At 43.9% G+C, this 15,837-nt stretch overlaps 1 protein-coding gene across 2 annotated transcripts in view; it reads left to right on the top strand.

Annotated features, from left to right (window-relative positions):
* The first annotated feature begins 3,726 nt into the window (after positions 1-3,726).
* GALNT7 (polypeptide N-acetylgalactosaminyltransferase 7) overlaps positions 3,727-15,837 on the top strand; it is a 76,830-nt gene continuing 64,719 nt past the window's right edge. For both annotated transcript variants that reach the window (XM_086464284.1, XM_086464285.1), the window contains exon 1: positions 3,727-3,852. In XM_086464284.1, the coding sequence (XP_086320410.1) occupies positions 3,727-3,852 (126 nt within the window). The remainder of the gene's footprint in view (positions 3,853-15,837) is intronic.

Here is a 15,837-nt window from a genome sequence, read left to right as displayed (position 1 = left end):
CAATAAGGAAACACAAGCTTTGTTCAGAGATGACCACTGAAATATAAATGACCTTAGAAGTGCTGACAATGGAATAGGGAAGGTCAGAAGGGGTGGGAAAAGGGATTGAATGGAGCTGGAAGTCTTCATTGGAGCAGAGGTGTTGCTTGTATTGAGGGTATTCAGGTTAGGAAAGCAAGTTACTGTCTGCCAGCTGCCATTTTCCAGCACTTTCTTCTTTAATCAAAGCATGACCAAGTTTTCCATTACATGAAGCCTAGAGTATATCATGTAGTGAAATACTGCGCAAAATGAAGTGTTGGTAGTTAAACCTGGAAACTTCCAAGGAGAGTGAAATTGCTTGAGGTCTACAATCCACTGCTAATTTCAAAGAACCTAATTACATGAAAAAACCCACTTGTGTTCTGTGCTCAGTAGAAAGAGAAGTTGGTCTCTGACTATCGGATTTTACAAAGGAGACCTACGTGTTGTCACAAAAAAAACAGCACAGATGAGCAAAATGGTGTGTGTGTGGGGGGGTGTTTATGTACAGCAAAGCTTTTACAGCAGCTTGTTGTATTATGGAACTTTGTACTACATGACTTGCATCTTGATAGGTACAAAAGACTATAGGAGTTTCCTTTCAATCATGGCATCAATGACAAGCAGACTGCTTTATTATTCAGGACCAGAGTTGAGATCCAGATCCTGACGCTTCTCTAATGTGAGCAACTGAATGAGATTTTGACATTTGCTAGTGACCCTGCTCCAGACACCATCCCCCAAATCCCCAGCAATAAGGCAACTGCATGGCTTAGGGGATTGGTAATCGGATACTTCACCTCCAGGTCATCGTAGGTCTCTGGTTCACGAGCAGCAAGGCTTTGTAAAGTCTTAAACACCATCGGATATTTATTTGGAGGCATATGGAGAAGTGAACATATGATTTCCCTGCAGCAAGCAGTAGACACGTCCACATATAGATACAAACATTATGACAGTTGCCAGTCTGTTAGAAATGTTTGAATGACAGAATATCAGTCTAACAGAGGTTGATTAACTCCCTAATAACAGTCTGGATTGTGTCTTGTTTTAGTGCTGGCTGGATAGTAAAAGCATCATGGTTTATACAGTATTTTGCAACTGAAAGGGGCAAAAATTCATGTTTAACCCTCCCTCTCTCCCTCTCCAGGTCGTAAAAGGCTTTTAAAAGTGGTTCTGAATGTTACTGGAGGCAAGCCAAAGCCAACTTTAAACTGAATTTTCTGTCTTAGCCAGTATGAATTTGGCAAGAGCAAAAATATGTTCTGCAGGTCTTTTTAGGCACTGTACTACATAGGAAAAACTGTAAGTGCAGAATTTGAAACTTTAGTGTGTCCTTAATGAGGATAAAACTGAAAAAACAACTTCCAAAGTCAGTATTAACCTGATACTTCTGGAATCAAACTGTATGGCCTGTGCGTGAGAAAAGAAAGTGGATGATGCTCCCTGTGGAGGCACCAGGGCAGGCAGGTGTAATAGTAAAACAGAAACATCATGCCTTCTCTAGTCTCCTGTCAGTGGCAGTTCCAGAAAAGAGAGGGGCTGGCTGGCATGAACACCCTGTCCACTGGCCCGTACTGCCTCCCAGTGGGTATCAATTGCTTCTCTTTCAGGGGAAAAGGCAGGGGGTTTTAAAATGACGGATACAGAAACCACTGTCCTTGGACAACTAATGGAAGAATTCACTGACACTAAGACTTTCGGTATCCAAAACCAAAACACAACAAAAGTCTAGGTCACCTTCCAGTGTGCAGCTCTCTGATAATCACAGGTGCATGGTTCACCAATGGGTTTTGCAGAACGTAAGCCTCCATTTAAAAAAAAAAAAAAAGTTTCGGCAGGGAGCCTTACAAATGTGAATTCATGTAGTATTGACTTGCATGCAGAGGGCTCTGTCCCTGTCACTCTCAGGTTTGACAAGCAGGAGCAGAGTGTTATCACATCACATGGCTGTGGCCAGCTTTACAGTACCCTCTGTGCAGTGCTAAGAGTAACTTATTTTTTTCTTTTCACTCAAGTGTGCTCAGAGCACCAGCACAGGACAGTAAAAAGGGATCCCAAAAATGGGGAATAAAACAAGGGGAGGAAAAAGCACCTTTTGCCACAGTAAGGTCTCTAGAAAGCAGCGAAAGAAGAGTTGGGGGTAACATTTCCATACCTCTTTGACAGCCTACAGAGCTTCAGGGTTTGTAGCCCCAACCTGCCTTTTCCTACTGGGCTCAGTGGGCCAAGGGATCTGTTCAGAGCCAGGCACCTCAACTCTATGCCTTTCCCAGCAAAAAACCCAGTCCTTCCCAGCCCTGTGCAGGTGCTGTTACCTGCCTGAACACAGTCACCTAAACCTTTTGTGTGGGATGTTTGCATGGTTACTGCAACAGCAAACAGGGAAGGGGCTTTGGGGAAAACACCTCTGGAGACTCATGGAAGTCACAGGGCTGCGCAAACACTTGTAAGGATTAGACCTGTTGCCCATGCTTTAAATATCACATTTGTCTATGTCTCAAGCCACGTTCTTACAGAATGGGAGAAAAAAATCACATGGTGCTATAGCACAAGTTCAATGACTGAACAAAGACTTCTGTGTCTAGGTGTGTCCAACTACAAAGGCTACTTAGGTGTGGGTTGGTTTTTTTCCTCCAGAGTGATCCTGTTCAGGGTGTAATATCCTGTTTTGTTTCTACAGTGCTTATCATTGAAAGTTAATGTTCAGGATCCTTGGATCTGATATCCTTCGTGCACACAAGAAATGGAACTGAAAAACGTCAAACCAAGCAGATAGCACTGAATACATAGAAAAGGCAAAAGTATTACATTGGAAGTATTGTTCTTGCATCACTCAGGTTTGTGGAGAGCTCATATTATCAGGTTTGTGTGTGCATGCACGTGGGAGACTCCCTCAAAGGAGGAAATAGGAGGCTTAACTTTTAGCGCAGAAAATTAGTAACAAAACACACACAAGCTAAGGGCTGATAACATCTCTGTAATCTCGTACTTAATCTGCTATCCTCAAGAAAAATCTGTTGACTTTTCAGTGTTACTCTGCCCAGGCTGCATTCGGTAATTAACGGGCCTGTGCCACCCTACTCCTATGACAATCATCCAAGTTATACGTTTGCACACTAATCTTTACAAGTCGGTGCCCCGGGCGGAGTTGCCCACCCAGCTGAGAAAAGCCAAAACCCCACTCGAGCTCTTCCACCCCTCCCCATTTTGCAGGTGGGGTGCAGGCGCGGTTAACCCCAGCCGCCATCCGGGCTGCAGCAGGTGCAGCGGGAGCAGACGCCCGGCGGGGGCTGGGGCCCGGGCTCGGGGCCCGGGCCGGGTGCAAGGCGCCCCCGCCCCAGTATGGGGCGGCCACGTGGAACCGCAGCTCCCGCGGCGGCTACTTCCTGCTCCGCATCACCCCGACCGCTGCGCCCAGCGGGCAGGCAGGCGCGGCAGCCCCCAGCGGGGTACCCTATCGGGGAGGAGGGGGGAGGGAAAAAGAAGGGAAAAAAGAAAAAAAAAAAAGAAAGTTTGTACGTGCAGTGGCGGCGGGAGGAAACCTCCGCAGGCGGGCGGCTGCTGGAGAGCAGCAGCGGCGGCGGGGGGAGGAGGGGGAGAGGCGGCGGCGGAGCCGTGCCGTGCCGCGCCGGGCGGGGGGCGGAAGCCCGCCGGTGCGCGGGGCCGGGCGCAGCGTGCGCGGCGGCGGCGGCGGGCGGGAGGATGCGGCTGAAGCTGGGCTTCCTGCTGCGCGCTGTGCTGCTGGCGGGCAGCTTCTTGGGGCTGCTGCTGCTCTGGTCCTCGCTGTCGCCCCGCGCCGAGGAACCGGCTCCCCCGGGACGGACGCGGGTGAGTGTGCGGCCGCACTGGGCGGCGGGACGGAGCGGGTGGTGGAGCCGCCGCCCGGGAGGTGACTGGCGGCAGCTGCGGGCGGGGGGCGGCTGCCCGGGCTGCGGCCTGTGGCGCCTGCAGGCCCGAGAGGGGAGTGCGGAGCGGCGGGGCCGGCCCCAGCCGTCCCCGGATCCGGCGGCACGGCCCGTGGCTCGCCGTCGCCGTAGAGCTGCCCGCGCCGGGGCCCGGGGCCGCCGCGCTCCTATGGGCCCCTGCTGCTGGGGCCGGCGGGTGTCCGGTCCGCGCCGCCTGGCCCGGCGCGGGACCGCCGCAGCCCCCCCCCGCCCGCCGGGGCCGGGCCGGGAGCGCGCCGCCGATGTCCGCCGCCGGCTGGTGGTGCGGGCAGTGCTCCGACGGAGCCCTTCCCCGGGACCTCCCCGCTGGCCATGCCCTGGGTGCCCGAACCGCGTGGGTCCGTGTCTCCTTTGGGGGCTTTTCCACCCCTAAACTAACGGCGCTAGTGTAAGCTGTGTGAGGATCCTGCAAAGGTCCCCCCCAGAGCTCCAACCGAGGGCGCAGGTGTCCCCCTCTCCCACTCGCCCCGCGCCGCGGATCAGCTTCCTGCCGTTTCGCGAACCACACGGCAGGTTTCGCCAAGGAGAAGGAGCACAGTAGGTAATGGAAGGAGAGCACAGGGAAAGCCAAAAGGCGTTGGATTGGCGGTGCTGGTGGTGCAGATCTCCCACCCCGAAGTGGTGGGGCGACCCGTGAGGTGCGGGGTGGGCAGCCTTCGGCTGAAAGGGACGGTGACCTCTAAAAATGCCTCGGGAAGTCAGGTCAGACGTGCAGGGCGAGCCGTGCCTTGTATGAGTCAGGCAGGTGAGTATAATCTGACCCTTCGACACCCGGGTCTCAGAAGGAGTCAAAATGCTTTTTCCATTTTCACCAGATGTTTTAGAGTTGTGGAACATAACTGGACTTAAGGAGCTCTGCTTGAAGTAAGATTAGCCAAGATTATTTTCATTTTGTGAAGTCATAAAAATTCACAGGGACTATCCTAAATATGATGTTTTCACTAATGATCTTGGTCCTCTCTAGTGGGCTGCTTTGAATAATTGTGGAAGGCAGGTGAGCTGACAGAATTCTTGCTTTTGAAAACTGGAAATGACTTTGGACTCCTTCAGCAAATGCTCTGTCTTCTGAAGCTGTTAGTTTGCTGTATCTTGGCAGTTACTGCTGAGATAATAGGCCATAGCAGTTCTTTTGGAGATACGCAGCTTATTAAGTGGCAAAGTTTCTGTAATCTGTTTTTCTAGACAATATGAGCTTTTCTGTGTACAGAGAAATCTTCAGGAATTTTATTTACATACCTCCCAAGAAATGTCAGGCAGTAAACATTTTGTGTCAAAACCAGTCAAATTACTTTCCGTGATCAGGAAGGTGTTACAGACCTGTGAAGTGACATCCTCTGAAAAAAAAATAGTTACAGTTGTGCTACTGTGTAGGGCAGGGACCATCTTCAGATGATTGTTCTGGGCTGACAACTGAAATATTGCAGCCCTACAGTGTGCATACTTTATCAGTTTATTCAGGTACTGTAATGAATCACACTGTCCTTTTTCACAAGCCTGAAGGCTTTTGCTCAGAGGCTTTTGAGCTGAACCCGTGTATCCACCTCCATTCGCATGTGAGGTCTAATTCAGAAATCTTTTCTAGCTTTTCTAGCTGTGGCGCGTGGCAATGAAGGAGTCTCAAGAGTTTTTACAGTTCAGCCCCTGATGAAGCAGCATTCTGTCTTGATTACCCCTGCCTTGACTGGAGGAGGAAGTATCCATGACAGTCACCTCAGGAAATAATTCAGTCTTTGTCGTGAACAAATATAATTATATTAAGTAAACGCTGTCGAAGATGAAATCTAAACAGAATATCTTGTTCATTAGCTAGATCAGCTGTTTACTTGTTGTTGTGATATGAGAGTGGGTAACATGTGCTGCTTCATCATTTTCTGAGAAACAGTATTGTTACTACTAAATTTGTGTTTTGGTTTGGACTGCTTTCCTCCTCAGAACCTGCTCGGGTGAGGAATACTAGTTAAAGAGTAGTGAGTGGGCTTGCTGCCAGCAGTGCTCCAGCGTATTTCTGGAGAGCTGGCACCAGGAGTCTGTCTGGAGTTAGGGCCTGCATACCCTGCACCCTGCTAGGTGAGGTGGCCCTGACCCTGTGAGGTGGGCTTGTATGTTGGGGTGTGTTCCCTGCAGCACCTGGAAACAGGCTGTGCGCTGGTGCAGTTTCAGGATGTTGAAACCAGGAGTTTGATCGTAACTGCTCCTCAGAAGTGCATTGGTGTGCACTTAGTTCAGTCACACAAGTGTGTGTGTTTGCTCTGTTGTTACTTGCTGGAAAGTTTGTTAAGGTAAAGACAACAGAATAATTCTTCCCGTACAACACCCTCCTCCCTTTGCTTGCGCTGAAAGCTCTAGCCAACGAATGTAAAATTCCTCCTCAGACAGTAACAGCTTAAAATAGATTTTAACTTTTCATAGCTAACCTCAGGCAGTACCCTTTCCCTCTCTGCGCTGTAGCCCTGGGCGCTTTTTAATAACAGGCATTAAAGAAGCAAAGATGAAAAGTTCTGCTGTGTTGTTCTTTTTGTAATGTTGAATCTCTTCCTGCTTACAGCAGGAGACAAGAATAGGTTATACTGAAGATCTTGCGGTAGTGTTTTAACTGTGTACCTTTAAAAAAAAGTATATTCTCCCTTCAAATAGTGTTATATTTTTTTTCTACTGATTTAAAAATATTTCAGGGATCTTTTGGAGAGGCAAGATGAGTAATGTACAGAGTTTTTAAAGAAAAAGTGAAAGTGGAGGAGTGGCTGTTTAGGAAGGAAATGAGAGAACACAGAGGTAGTAACAGTCATACCAACAGTTGGAGAGAAGACCTTTCTTTCTGATAGAAGATTACCACAGACATATATGTTCACCGAAAGCATATTCGGAAGTAGGGGAGACAAAGCTCTTCTCTGGGTAACCTGACTGTGGAATTTGTTTCTGCAAGACACCTTTTGAGTGTGTTGTTGAGTGCTTACAGGATTCAGATGGGGAGGTTAAGTATTTATTTATCTGCATTATCAGAAATACCCGAACAGAATAAAACAATCCTTATCCTAAAGAGCTTTTAGTTTCCAATCTAAACCAAACAGAAACGATAAAATATATTAAGGCTCATCCACAAGAGTCTTTAAAAGCATATCTGCTTTTGTGTAAGGACACCTGCTATCTAACAGTAAGGATTGCAAGGATACCAACGATTTAGGCAGGGACTCTCTTGTTTATAGCTGTGAGAAAAGATAAGTAGAATCATTGATTCAGTTATGTGCATGTTGTGGAGTCTTTGGGATGTTTTCCAATACTTTCTGCGCTTCTGGATCAAGGGATCATGGTTTTGGAGCCAGCAGGAAATTATTGAGGCTATTCATGGTAAGAAGATTGCCGTAGGGATCCCAGCTATAGTACTTGTTGGTCTCCAGCGAGATGGGTTGCTAATGATCAGCCTCAGAGGTATAACCTTAAAAGCTGGTGTCATCAAGGAGTAGATAGTACAGCAGACAGAACCAATGGACTGAAACAGTAAATAAAGATTCATTACTGAAAAGTTGAAAATGGCCTGTTTGGAGGAGTAAATGTAGTATAGGTCAACTTTAACTCTCCAAATCTGACCGATTACAAAGTGTTAGAGTGGCTAACTTAGTATTCAAAATCTTTAAAAGTTGTGTATAATTGAGGTTGATGGTTTGGGGATTTTGTGGGGGTTTTTTAAAGATCTGTTTAGCCTACCTGAGGCAAAGCTCAAAGTACAACTTCTTATGCTCGTAGTCTGTGTGGTAGTAGTATGATCGTTGGTCTTGTACTTCCTCTAATCTGGAGCACTCCAAGAAGCTGGTAGAAATCACCCTATTAATTTGTCCACATGAAGGTAAGAAAGAGTGTCCAGTGTGTTACTAATCCCGTTCTGGAGCCTAGGAAGGTAGTAAAAGATTTGCTGGAAGTGTGTGGCTGGCCTTACACAAGTCAGAAATGTGGTGGTGAGGTTGCAAAACCCACAAAATAAATTCCCTGTTTTGCCCTCTTATGTCTGGCCTTGTGTCTGGGAACCTGCTGCTTCAGATTTGAAGCATTACAGTATTTGTGTTATTTCCCAACTTTAGCTAGCCCATAGCCACTGCACCTGAGCTACCGATGGGCTTGCCGTTAACTTGCCTTGCCGTGTGTTGAAGGTGTTTAATTTTCTGTGTAAGTGACGTGTTCTTAATGGGCTCTGTTATTAACAGTTCTCAGGCTTTCTGGGCTGGGTTCATGGGGCGTTTTTTGTGTGCATAAGTAATTGGACAACTGTCCCCTTCCTCCTGCCACCCCTGAAAGCATACACACCTTCTACACCAGGTGTGCTCTCAGTGCTCTGTAACGTAGCAGGAGCTTTTGAGGTCATAGTCTCCCACCCTTAGACATTTATACCCTCATCTCCCCACCAGGACAGTTCGCTGTCCTTGCTGTGAGGCGCCACAGCAGCCGTGCTGTAGCGAGGGAAGACCGGTTGCCCTCGGATCGGGAAGGGAGGCTCTGCTGAGGGCCCTGGAGCAAGTGGTAATTCTGGCATGCCCCTCTGGTTCGGGAAACCAGATGATGGGCTTGCAGCTGGGCCTGTGGGCCCTTGCTAACCGCCAAGTTTGAACATTACAATTCCCATGTGGCCACTAGAAGGTGGCAAATTTACGATGTGGAGGCAGAGGAGTTAGAAAAAAAGAAACAAAAGCTGAGTGGACATTTCCTGAGCTTTCTGGTGACACCCCTTCTCCCCCACTTTAAGGACTGCTAATATCCTGTATGCCTTGGCTGGATTGTCAGTGAGAACTTAATGACAAGTTGCAGACTGTACTTCAAGTGTTATGGTTTAAATTAGATTCTTTGTGGTGGAAGTCCCAGCAGAAATTCTCCATTTTCCCTTAAGGAGTAACAGCAAATGTGCTTAGAAGAGAAACTGAGACGCAGGAATTTGAAGTTGATATCATTACTGGAGGAAAGGCAGGAATCAGAGTAAGATGATAAATCTGATGTAACAGGGAGAGTGGCATTCGGTAGTGAAGGGCTTCAGAGTTGTCAGAGTTTGGTAAAAAAGTGATGCATTGTGGTACACAGGTGATCAAATAGTAAAATAATCCCTCTTTCTCCAATTGCTTTATATAGTTATCTATACGTCGGTCACTTTTTTTTGCTATTTTGCCTTTCTGTAATGAGATGAGACCTAACACAAGGAGTGCCACATCAGCTCTGCCACTCCAGCATTATCTGAAAGCTCAATGCAATCATTCATCATCTGGGTGTGAAAAGTTTCCTACAGGTGCAAGGCTAGACATAGGCATACTGTCTTATACAAAGCTGTAGTAATCACTGCTTCTTGTGTGACACTCAACAGAAATGTACGCCTTGGCAAATTTTTCACGTTCAACAAGTTTCCTTTGAAATCTATACAGGGAGGCAGTGAGCTTGCTATAGCCAAAGTATTGCTGTTGTAGGAAGTAAGCATCACTTTCTTTTCCCCCTCTGTTTATTACAGTAATCTTGAGCGTCGCTGATGACAGTAATAGGCAAAATGTTTTGAGATATTAAATGCTAATTTTTTTTAATGTGTACTTTCATCTAAATTGGCTTTGAAAAAGCTTGTAGAAGTCTTGTCACCCTTGGGAGAGTGTAAAAACCCTAATCCGTATCATATTAAAAGTGAAATCTTTTGACAAATGCTTCCAGTTATATTGCAGAATAAATGACCACAAAGTGCATAATGTGAAGAAATGGGGGGGGCTACAAAATTTCTACAATTTATGTATACATACATAGATTGTATTAAAACTTTATTGAACTCTTTTGTCATTAAGATACCTTGTAATAAGTTAGGTAAATAACTTATTATTATTTCAAGATTATTACTTGTGTAAATGCCTACTGCTCTAGAGAGAGCAGTTTTGCACCATTTTATATGTATGTGACATGATTCCTTTTGTCCTATTCTAGCCCCAAGTGTTACCATTCATGAGTAACGTAAAAGAACTGAACAGCTGAAAAATCAAAGATCTTAAGTTAAGGCTGGCTTTTGTTTTTCAAGAATCACATTGCAGTACAAGGGGATCTAGAGCATCCAGGGAACCTTTGGCAGGATCCTCAGCATAAGGTGAAAGGTGTCTCTGCACTCTTAGGTAAGATTATGCAACAAAAAACTTAGTAATTGTGTCTCTTTTGGGAATTGCACAGATAAAACTGTTCCACTGTTGCAGTACCTAATGGAGGAACTGCGGGTAAGGCCACAGAAATCAGGAAGGATCAACACAACAGGTCAAGTAGGTTGTAATTTGTATTAAAAAATAAATAAGAGGTGGTAATTTGTGCTGCTTAGTGGCCAAACAATGGGACATTAAAAATAGCATGCACTAAAGTCCTTTTTAAATAAAAATCTAGGTAATACTTAACTCTCTATTTTAAAGGTGGTGAGTTAAGATATGATGACTAAGCTGAAGTAGCAGAAGTTCTGGTGCTAGTAAATTTAGTTACCAGAAGAGGCTCAGTGGGTCGTCAGGATGCCAGCCTTGAGAGAAGGCATGTCATATCCAGAAGTATATACGTGGGGTTTTTGCCACATGGCCAAGCAGCATACACCTTCCCTAACCCAAGGTCAGCAGAGTTAAAATTGCTTTATTGAGCTGACGTTCTCTAATGAAAAATGACAGTATCTTTGTCCTATTTTTGTCAGATATTAAATTAGCATTACGGGAGTCTGCCAAGTGGAAATAGGGCAGGATAAGCTGTTACATTAATAGGTTTGACTTCTGCCTTGGGGGGGTGGGGGGTAATAATGCTTTTTAAAGAAACTAGGCCATATAATCTGAGAGAAGGATTCCAAGTCTGGTAACAGTTACATTTAATTACTAGATTTCCTCCGTAAGTGTGTAAAACAAATGTCTACTGTGAATGATTAGTTTAAAAATAGCAACTTGCTGCTTAAAAGGTTGCCTCCTTATCAGTTTTCTTCAATCATTGTGTGAATTAAAGGGATTTTATCTTGCTTGAATATGCCTGTAGCAGTCCACCTTTGCCCCACAGTGCTCTAGATTTAGACACTATTTTGGTTGAGTGAGGTCTGTTCTGCTCCCCTCTGCCGCACCCCCATGACCAGTAGTGATGCCAAGGTAACATGTTCAGTCAGGAAGATGTTGCCAGAATGGCCCAGCAAAGGGAAGCAATATGCAGCCAGCAGCATGCATGTCTTTGCAACTGTGATACTGTTTAGGCTTGGATTTGGGGGTGTTCTGGCCTTTCACCTAATACAGAATTTCGGCGGGGGGAATTAAACTCAGTAGATCTGTGTAAACTTAAACCAAAGGTTAAGGTTGTGCTTTATAGCAGATTCCTAGATTGGGATTTATCAGTTTAATTGTAGCCTTCTCCTTGAAGGAGCTTGCTGGGAAAGTATGTGCTTTTGTGGAAAAGGGGTGTTGTGTTGTTATTAATAGTAAAAAGATACAGAGGAAAAGGCTAATATTTGTATTCTACCTTTGTTTTTCAAATAAACATCCTTATTATGTTCCCCCTGCTTGGGACCACACACAAATTTGAAATGTTTGCTTACTCATTGGAGTATCATTTGAATTGGTAGGTCTTAAACTTGAAAAAACTAGTTCTTTGCTTAGTGTCAGCTCTTTTTGAAATAGGTTGGTGCTTTCCTAGGGATGCGTTTCATAGCACAGAATTCCTGTTTTCTGAAAACCCACTGACTTCACATGTGGGAATAAAAATATTATTCTTACCGGACTACATCCATACATTAATTCTAAAACAAAAATAGCTATTTTTTGTAATGAGGAGATGATGCATAAAAAAGGATTGTATTAAGTAGGAATTAAGCATGCATCTCCATGCATAAGCATGCTTTCTTGCAACTTGCAGAACAAATTCCTTCCTTCCTTCCCCCCCCCCCCCCCCCGTTATAATAAACTGTTTGCTGCTCTATGGTAGTCTGTATTTCTTTGAAGTTTCTCTCTTACCATATATTCTTGAATCCTTCATTCTAATTGCTGACTCAGTAATTTTTTTTAATATTGCTCTGGCTTTCCTAAGCTACAACTTACTTTTCTTTGATTTCCTCGTGGAACGTTCAGTTGCCAGTAACACCAGTCAGCGCTGATGTGCAGTAAACCCCTGAGCAGCAGGATAGAATTGTAGGAAGGTATAAGGTAAAAACAGTAGACTGGTTTACATGCTGTTTACGTTTGGAAAACTTTCTTTACAGTTGAAGGTCTCAAAGTATAACTGTTAATGAAATTAAAGCATAAGCAGATGGTGCTCATCCCACAAAGTTTCTTTCTTACTTTGTTGTCTTTTAAAAAATTGGCAATGAAAATGGCTCAGCAAGAACTGTTCTGACTTGAGTGAATACAGTTGAATTTTTAATAAGACAGAGTATTGTGTTAAAGAATGTGCTTTAGAAAAAATACAAGATTTTAAATGAAATTTAATGTTTTTTTCATATTTGAACTTTTTTGTCACAACTTGGAGGTTAAAATTTGCTTTGGTTTGAACCTGTAGTAAAAGATTTCCCTTTTAAGGATGGCTAAAAAACCCCAAGGACTAGCATTTCAATAGGGCCAAAGCATAGCAGCACCCTGTTTTATTTCTCAATTCCTGCCTTTATGGATGTGAGATATTTAAGCAATGTCTTTGTTTTGAGCTAGTTAATAAGGATTCTAGATATGTCAGAGAAAGAGGTATTTATCATTTTGACTGTAGAAAGTACTTCATCTGTAATAACATTTTGAAGCAAAATCAAAAATGTAACCAAGACACTCTTAAAAATCTTCTGGGATGGTGATGTCATGAGTTTTCTATTCTGTCTTGAGGAAGGAAGATCAGGAAGGACAATACTGAGATAACGTGTTCTTCAGAGAAAATAAATTGTTCTCTGTATGCTGTAGTCTTGAAACAAGATTTGCTACACTCTCACTTAAATGGGGCCTTGAAATCAGCTCTTCAAGGCTCGTAATATATGTCTTTTATAAGCTATGTATGTGTCAATGGTACATTTATCATGCACCTTAGACTGCTTCACCTGCTCTGGCTCTGCTAATCTGTCTCCCACAGTGTTATTCTAACATGCCAAAGCCTCTGAGAAGGTTTAAACAGCAGCTATGAAATATGTTGGATTTTTCTCACCTCTTCCACATTTTCCACCCTTATTCCCCTCCCCTCTGTGAAACATGTTCCTCCTGCACAAAACCAAGACCTTCACTAGTGATTAGCTTAAAAACAGTATCTCGGTAATCTGTAGAGGTGGACAACGGTGGGAGGTGCGTTCTTTTGTTGCTTTTTGCTTCATTTGATGGAATAGGAGCTTTTAGTGATTGTTTCTAAATGTGCCACCTGCCTCTGATGGGAAGGTTCTTAGCCAGCAGCTCTCAATTCTGGAAGGCTGGTGCGTGGGTTTCCTGCGTCTCAGGCTGGTGAAAAAGAATCTCCTGCTGCCTGTTATATCACTTTTTGGAGATCCTCAGCTCCAAATGCTAATACTTCCCTCAGTGTAATGTACTCCTATGGCATGAGGTTTACTGAGTGTGTAAAGTATTGTCTCTGAGTACTGTATAATTCTAGCCCTGGGTTTCTGAAGTGAGGCTTTGGGTTAGTTTCTGGGATGCATTTGTGTGATCTCAGTATCTGAGACTTGAAGACTCGTTGTGTCTTCTGTCCCTCTTTGTGTTTTACAATACCAAGCTAAAATATGTGTCGTGAGCACTTGCTTATTTTTTAGTTATGTAAACAGTACAGGAAGGATTGGGCTAAGGAAGGCCATGAAGCAGTGAATTGACAGTGAGGTGGCAAAGCTCTTTGAGCAGGTCCAGGCATGAGCTCCTCCTTCAGGGTCACCAGCAGAAAAAGACATCCTCACGGAGAGAGTAGTCCATGGAGCTGGAATCAAGACTGGGAGAAGACTTCGATGTCAGACCTGGGGCAAATGGTTACACTGGCCCAGCCTTGGCAACATAGGATGAGACCCTTGAGTGCTCATATACAGAACCATGAGTAGGTGTCCAAAGTGTCAATAGCATTGCCATTATTTCATGTAGAGAAACAGAGAGTTGCCATATTAGAAAGGAGACTTAGCTTTTCCAAGAATAGTCATGTCTTGGGGAGTTAACAAGTTTTGCTCCTGTTACTATCTTCTACCAAGGTTGGTGATGACAGGGGAGTTGTCAAGCTATTGTGATAAAAGGGAACAGACTGCCAGGATAGTTCATGTAGCCTTTAATCTTTGTGTATGCCTGAGGGGCCTTGGGAAAGAGGATGGCAGGGAGCAGGCTGGATTAATTTTTCTGGATGAAATGGATATGTCCTGGGGGTTGGCCTACTTTAAAAATAATTAGAATTCTTTGAAATCTGCTGTCCTTGAACACACTTAATCTGTCCTATGTCCCCGATCTCTGATTCCCATATGCCTAGATCTTGTGGTTGAGAGATGCCTAGTGCTTCTTTGGGAGGAGTTTGTTTTGACGATATTTCCCAGGGGTGCATAATTTCTAAACCCAAGCTGACTTGCATATATGTGTGTGGTGAAGTGTGCACAGGGACTGCAGGTAATCAGAGTTATGTTTTTGCTGTTAGAAGCTGAGAACAGAAAGGCTGCTGGGCTTAGTTAGGCATGCAAGATGCTGATTTTCAGATCTTAACGTAATTTTTGTATTTACCGGAAAACAATAAGATCCCTTTAAAAAAAAAAACACAACTTTTTTAAACAGTGTGGTATGTTTGCATCAGGTGGTGAAGGTGTGACTGGATCCTTACAAGAAGGCTTGATGGTGATGACTGATTTAACTGCAGCCAGTACAAGTCTATGTTAGTGTAATGAGGTACATTGATCTTTGTTATTCCCAGTGGTTCTTCCAACCTCATCCTCAGCTGAGGAATGAATACCTTTATTTCTTTTTTTTCCCTGATCTATTTTTTTACCCCTCGTTCATTCTTTGTGGAAATTTGGGGATTTAATTAGGCTTATTCTCATGATCCACTGTTCAACAGCCTAAGTTTTCTTGCATTGCAGTAAGGTGTTAAGTGCTATGGATATCTGGAAGTAAGGAAGAAAGATAAATGATCAGACTATTTCTCTTGACTTTATCTTCTGTAATAGCTTGGGCAATCTATCTTCTAACAGGTTTGTCACAGGATATAAAATGGTAAGGTTTTTATGGGGAAAAACCTGTTTCATTTTAAACTCCACAATTCATGTCTATGATTAAAGAAGTCTTCACAGCCTTAAACGCTAAGCACTGACGCTTTCAGTGATAGACTTGGCCAGTTAGCATTGCTGCAAAGGAGAGGCAGCTTGAACAGGTTTTTGAACAGGTTTTATCTTGCATGGTATTTGCAAGGATGTAGTCTGTACTGATAGCTTGTCAAAATACCGTTTACAGTCTAATCCCAGCAATCCTAATTTTCAGGAATGGTTCACAGCTGTTAATTTCTAAGAAAAAGGCAGAAATTTTATCTCTTAATTTGTTTATCTAACAATCATAATGTACTACTTAGTGCTACCAAAAGCGTAATCTTGCAAGCAGAAGTCATGATACTTTTTAGGTTGATGCTTTAGAAATACATTTTAATAGCTTAACTGAGTAATCTTGACTGCAATGCCTTAAAATGTTCATCGGTGAGAATGCATATCAGAAATAATTGTGGTTTTATCATCTACCTTTTTTTCATTCTCAAACCTGAGATTTCCTAAGTCCAGAGCAATATACTTTTTTACCTATTTACTAAAATGCATGGGCATGTATTTTTAAGCCAAGTTATGCTGATGAGGAAGTTACGGTTTCAGATATAGAATCAATGTCTCGTAGCTGAACCTGTTAAATATTCTTGTATGTAGTTGCATCTAGCCAGTTTTCTGTAATTCCCTTTGGCTTTGCAA

Source organism: Leptosomus discolor, chromosome 4 (assembly GCF_034619465.1).
Source record: "Leptosomus discolor isolate bLepDis1 chromosome 4, bLepDis1.hap2, whole genome shotgun sequence".
Taxonomy (NCBI): Eukaryota; Metazoa; Chordata; class Aves; order Leptosomiformes; family Leptosomidae; genus Leptosomus; species Leptosomus discolor.
Note: the sequence above shows the minus strand (reverse complement) of the source record. Positions and strands in the feature narration are given on the sequence as shown.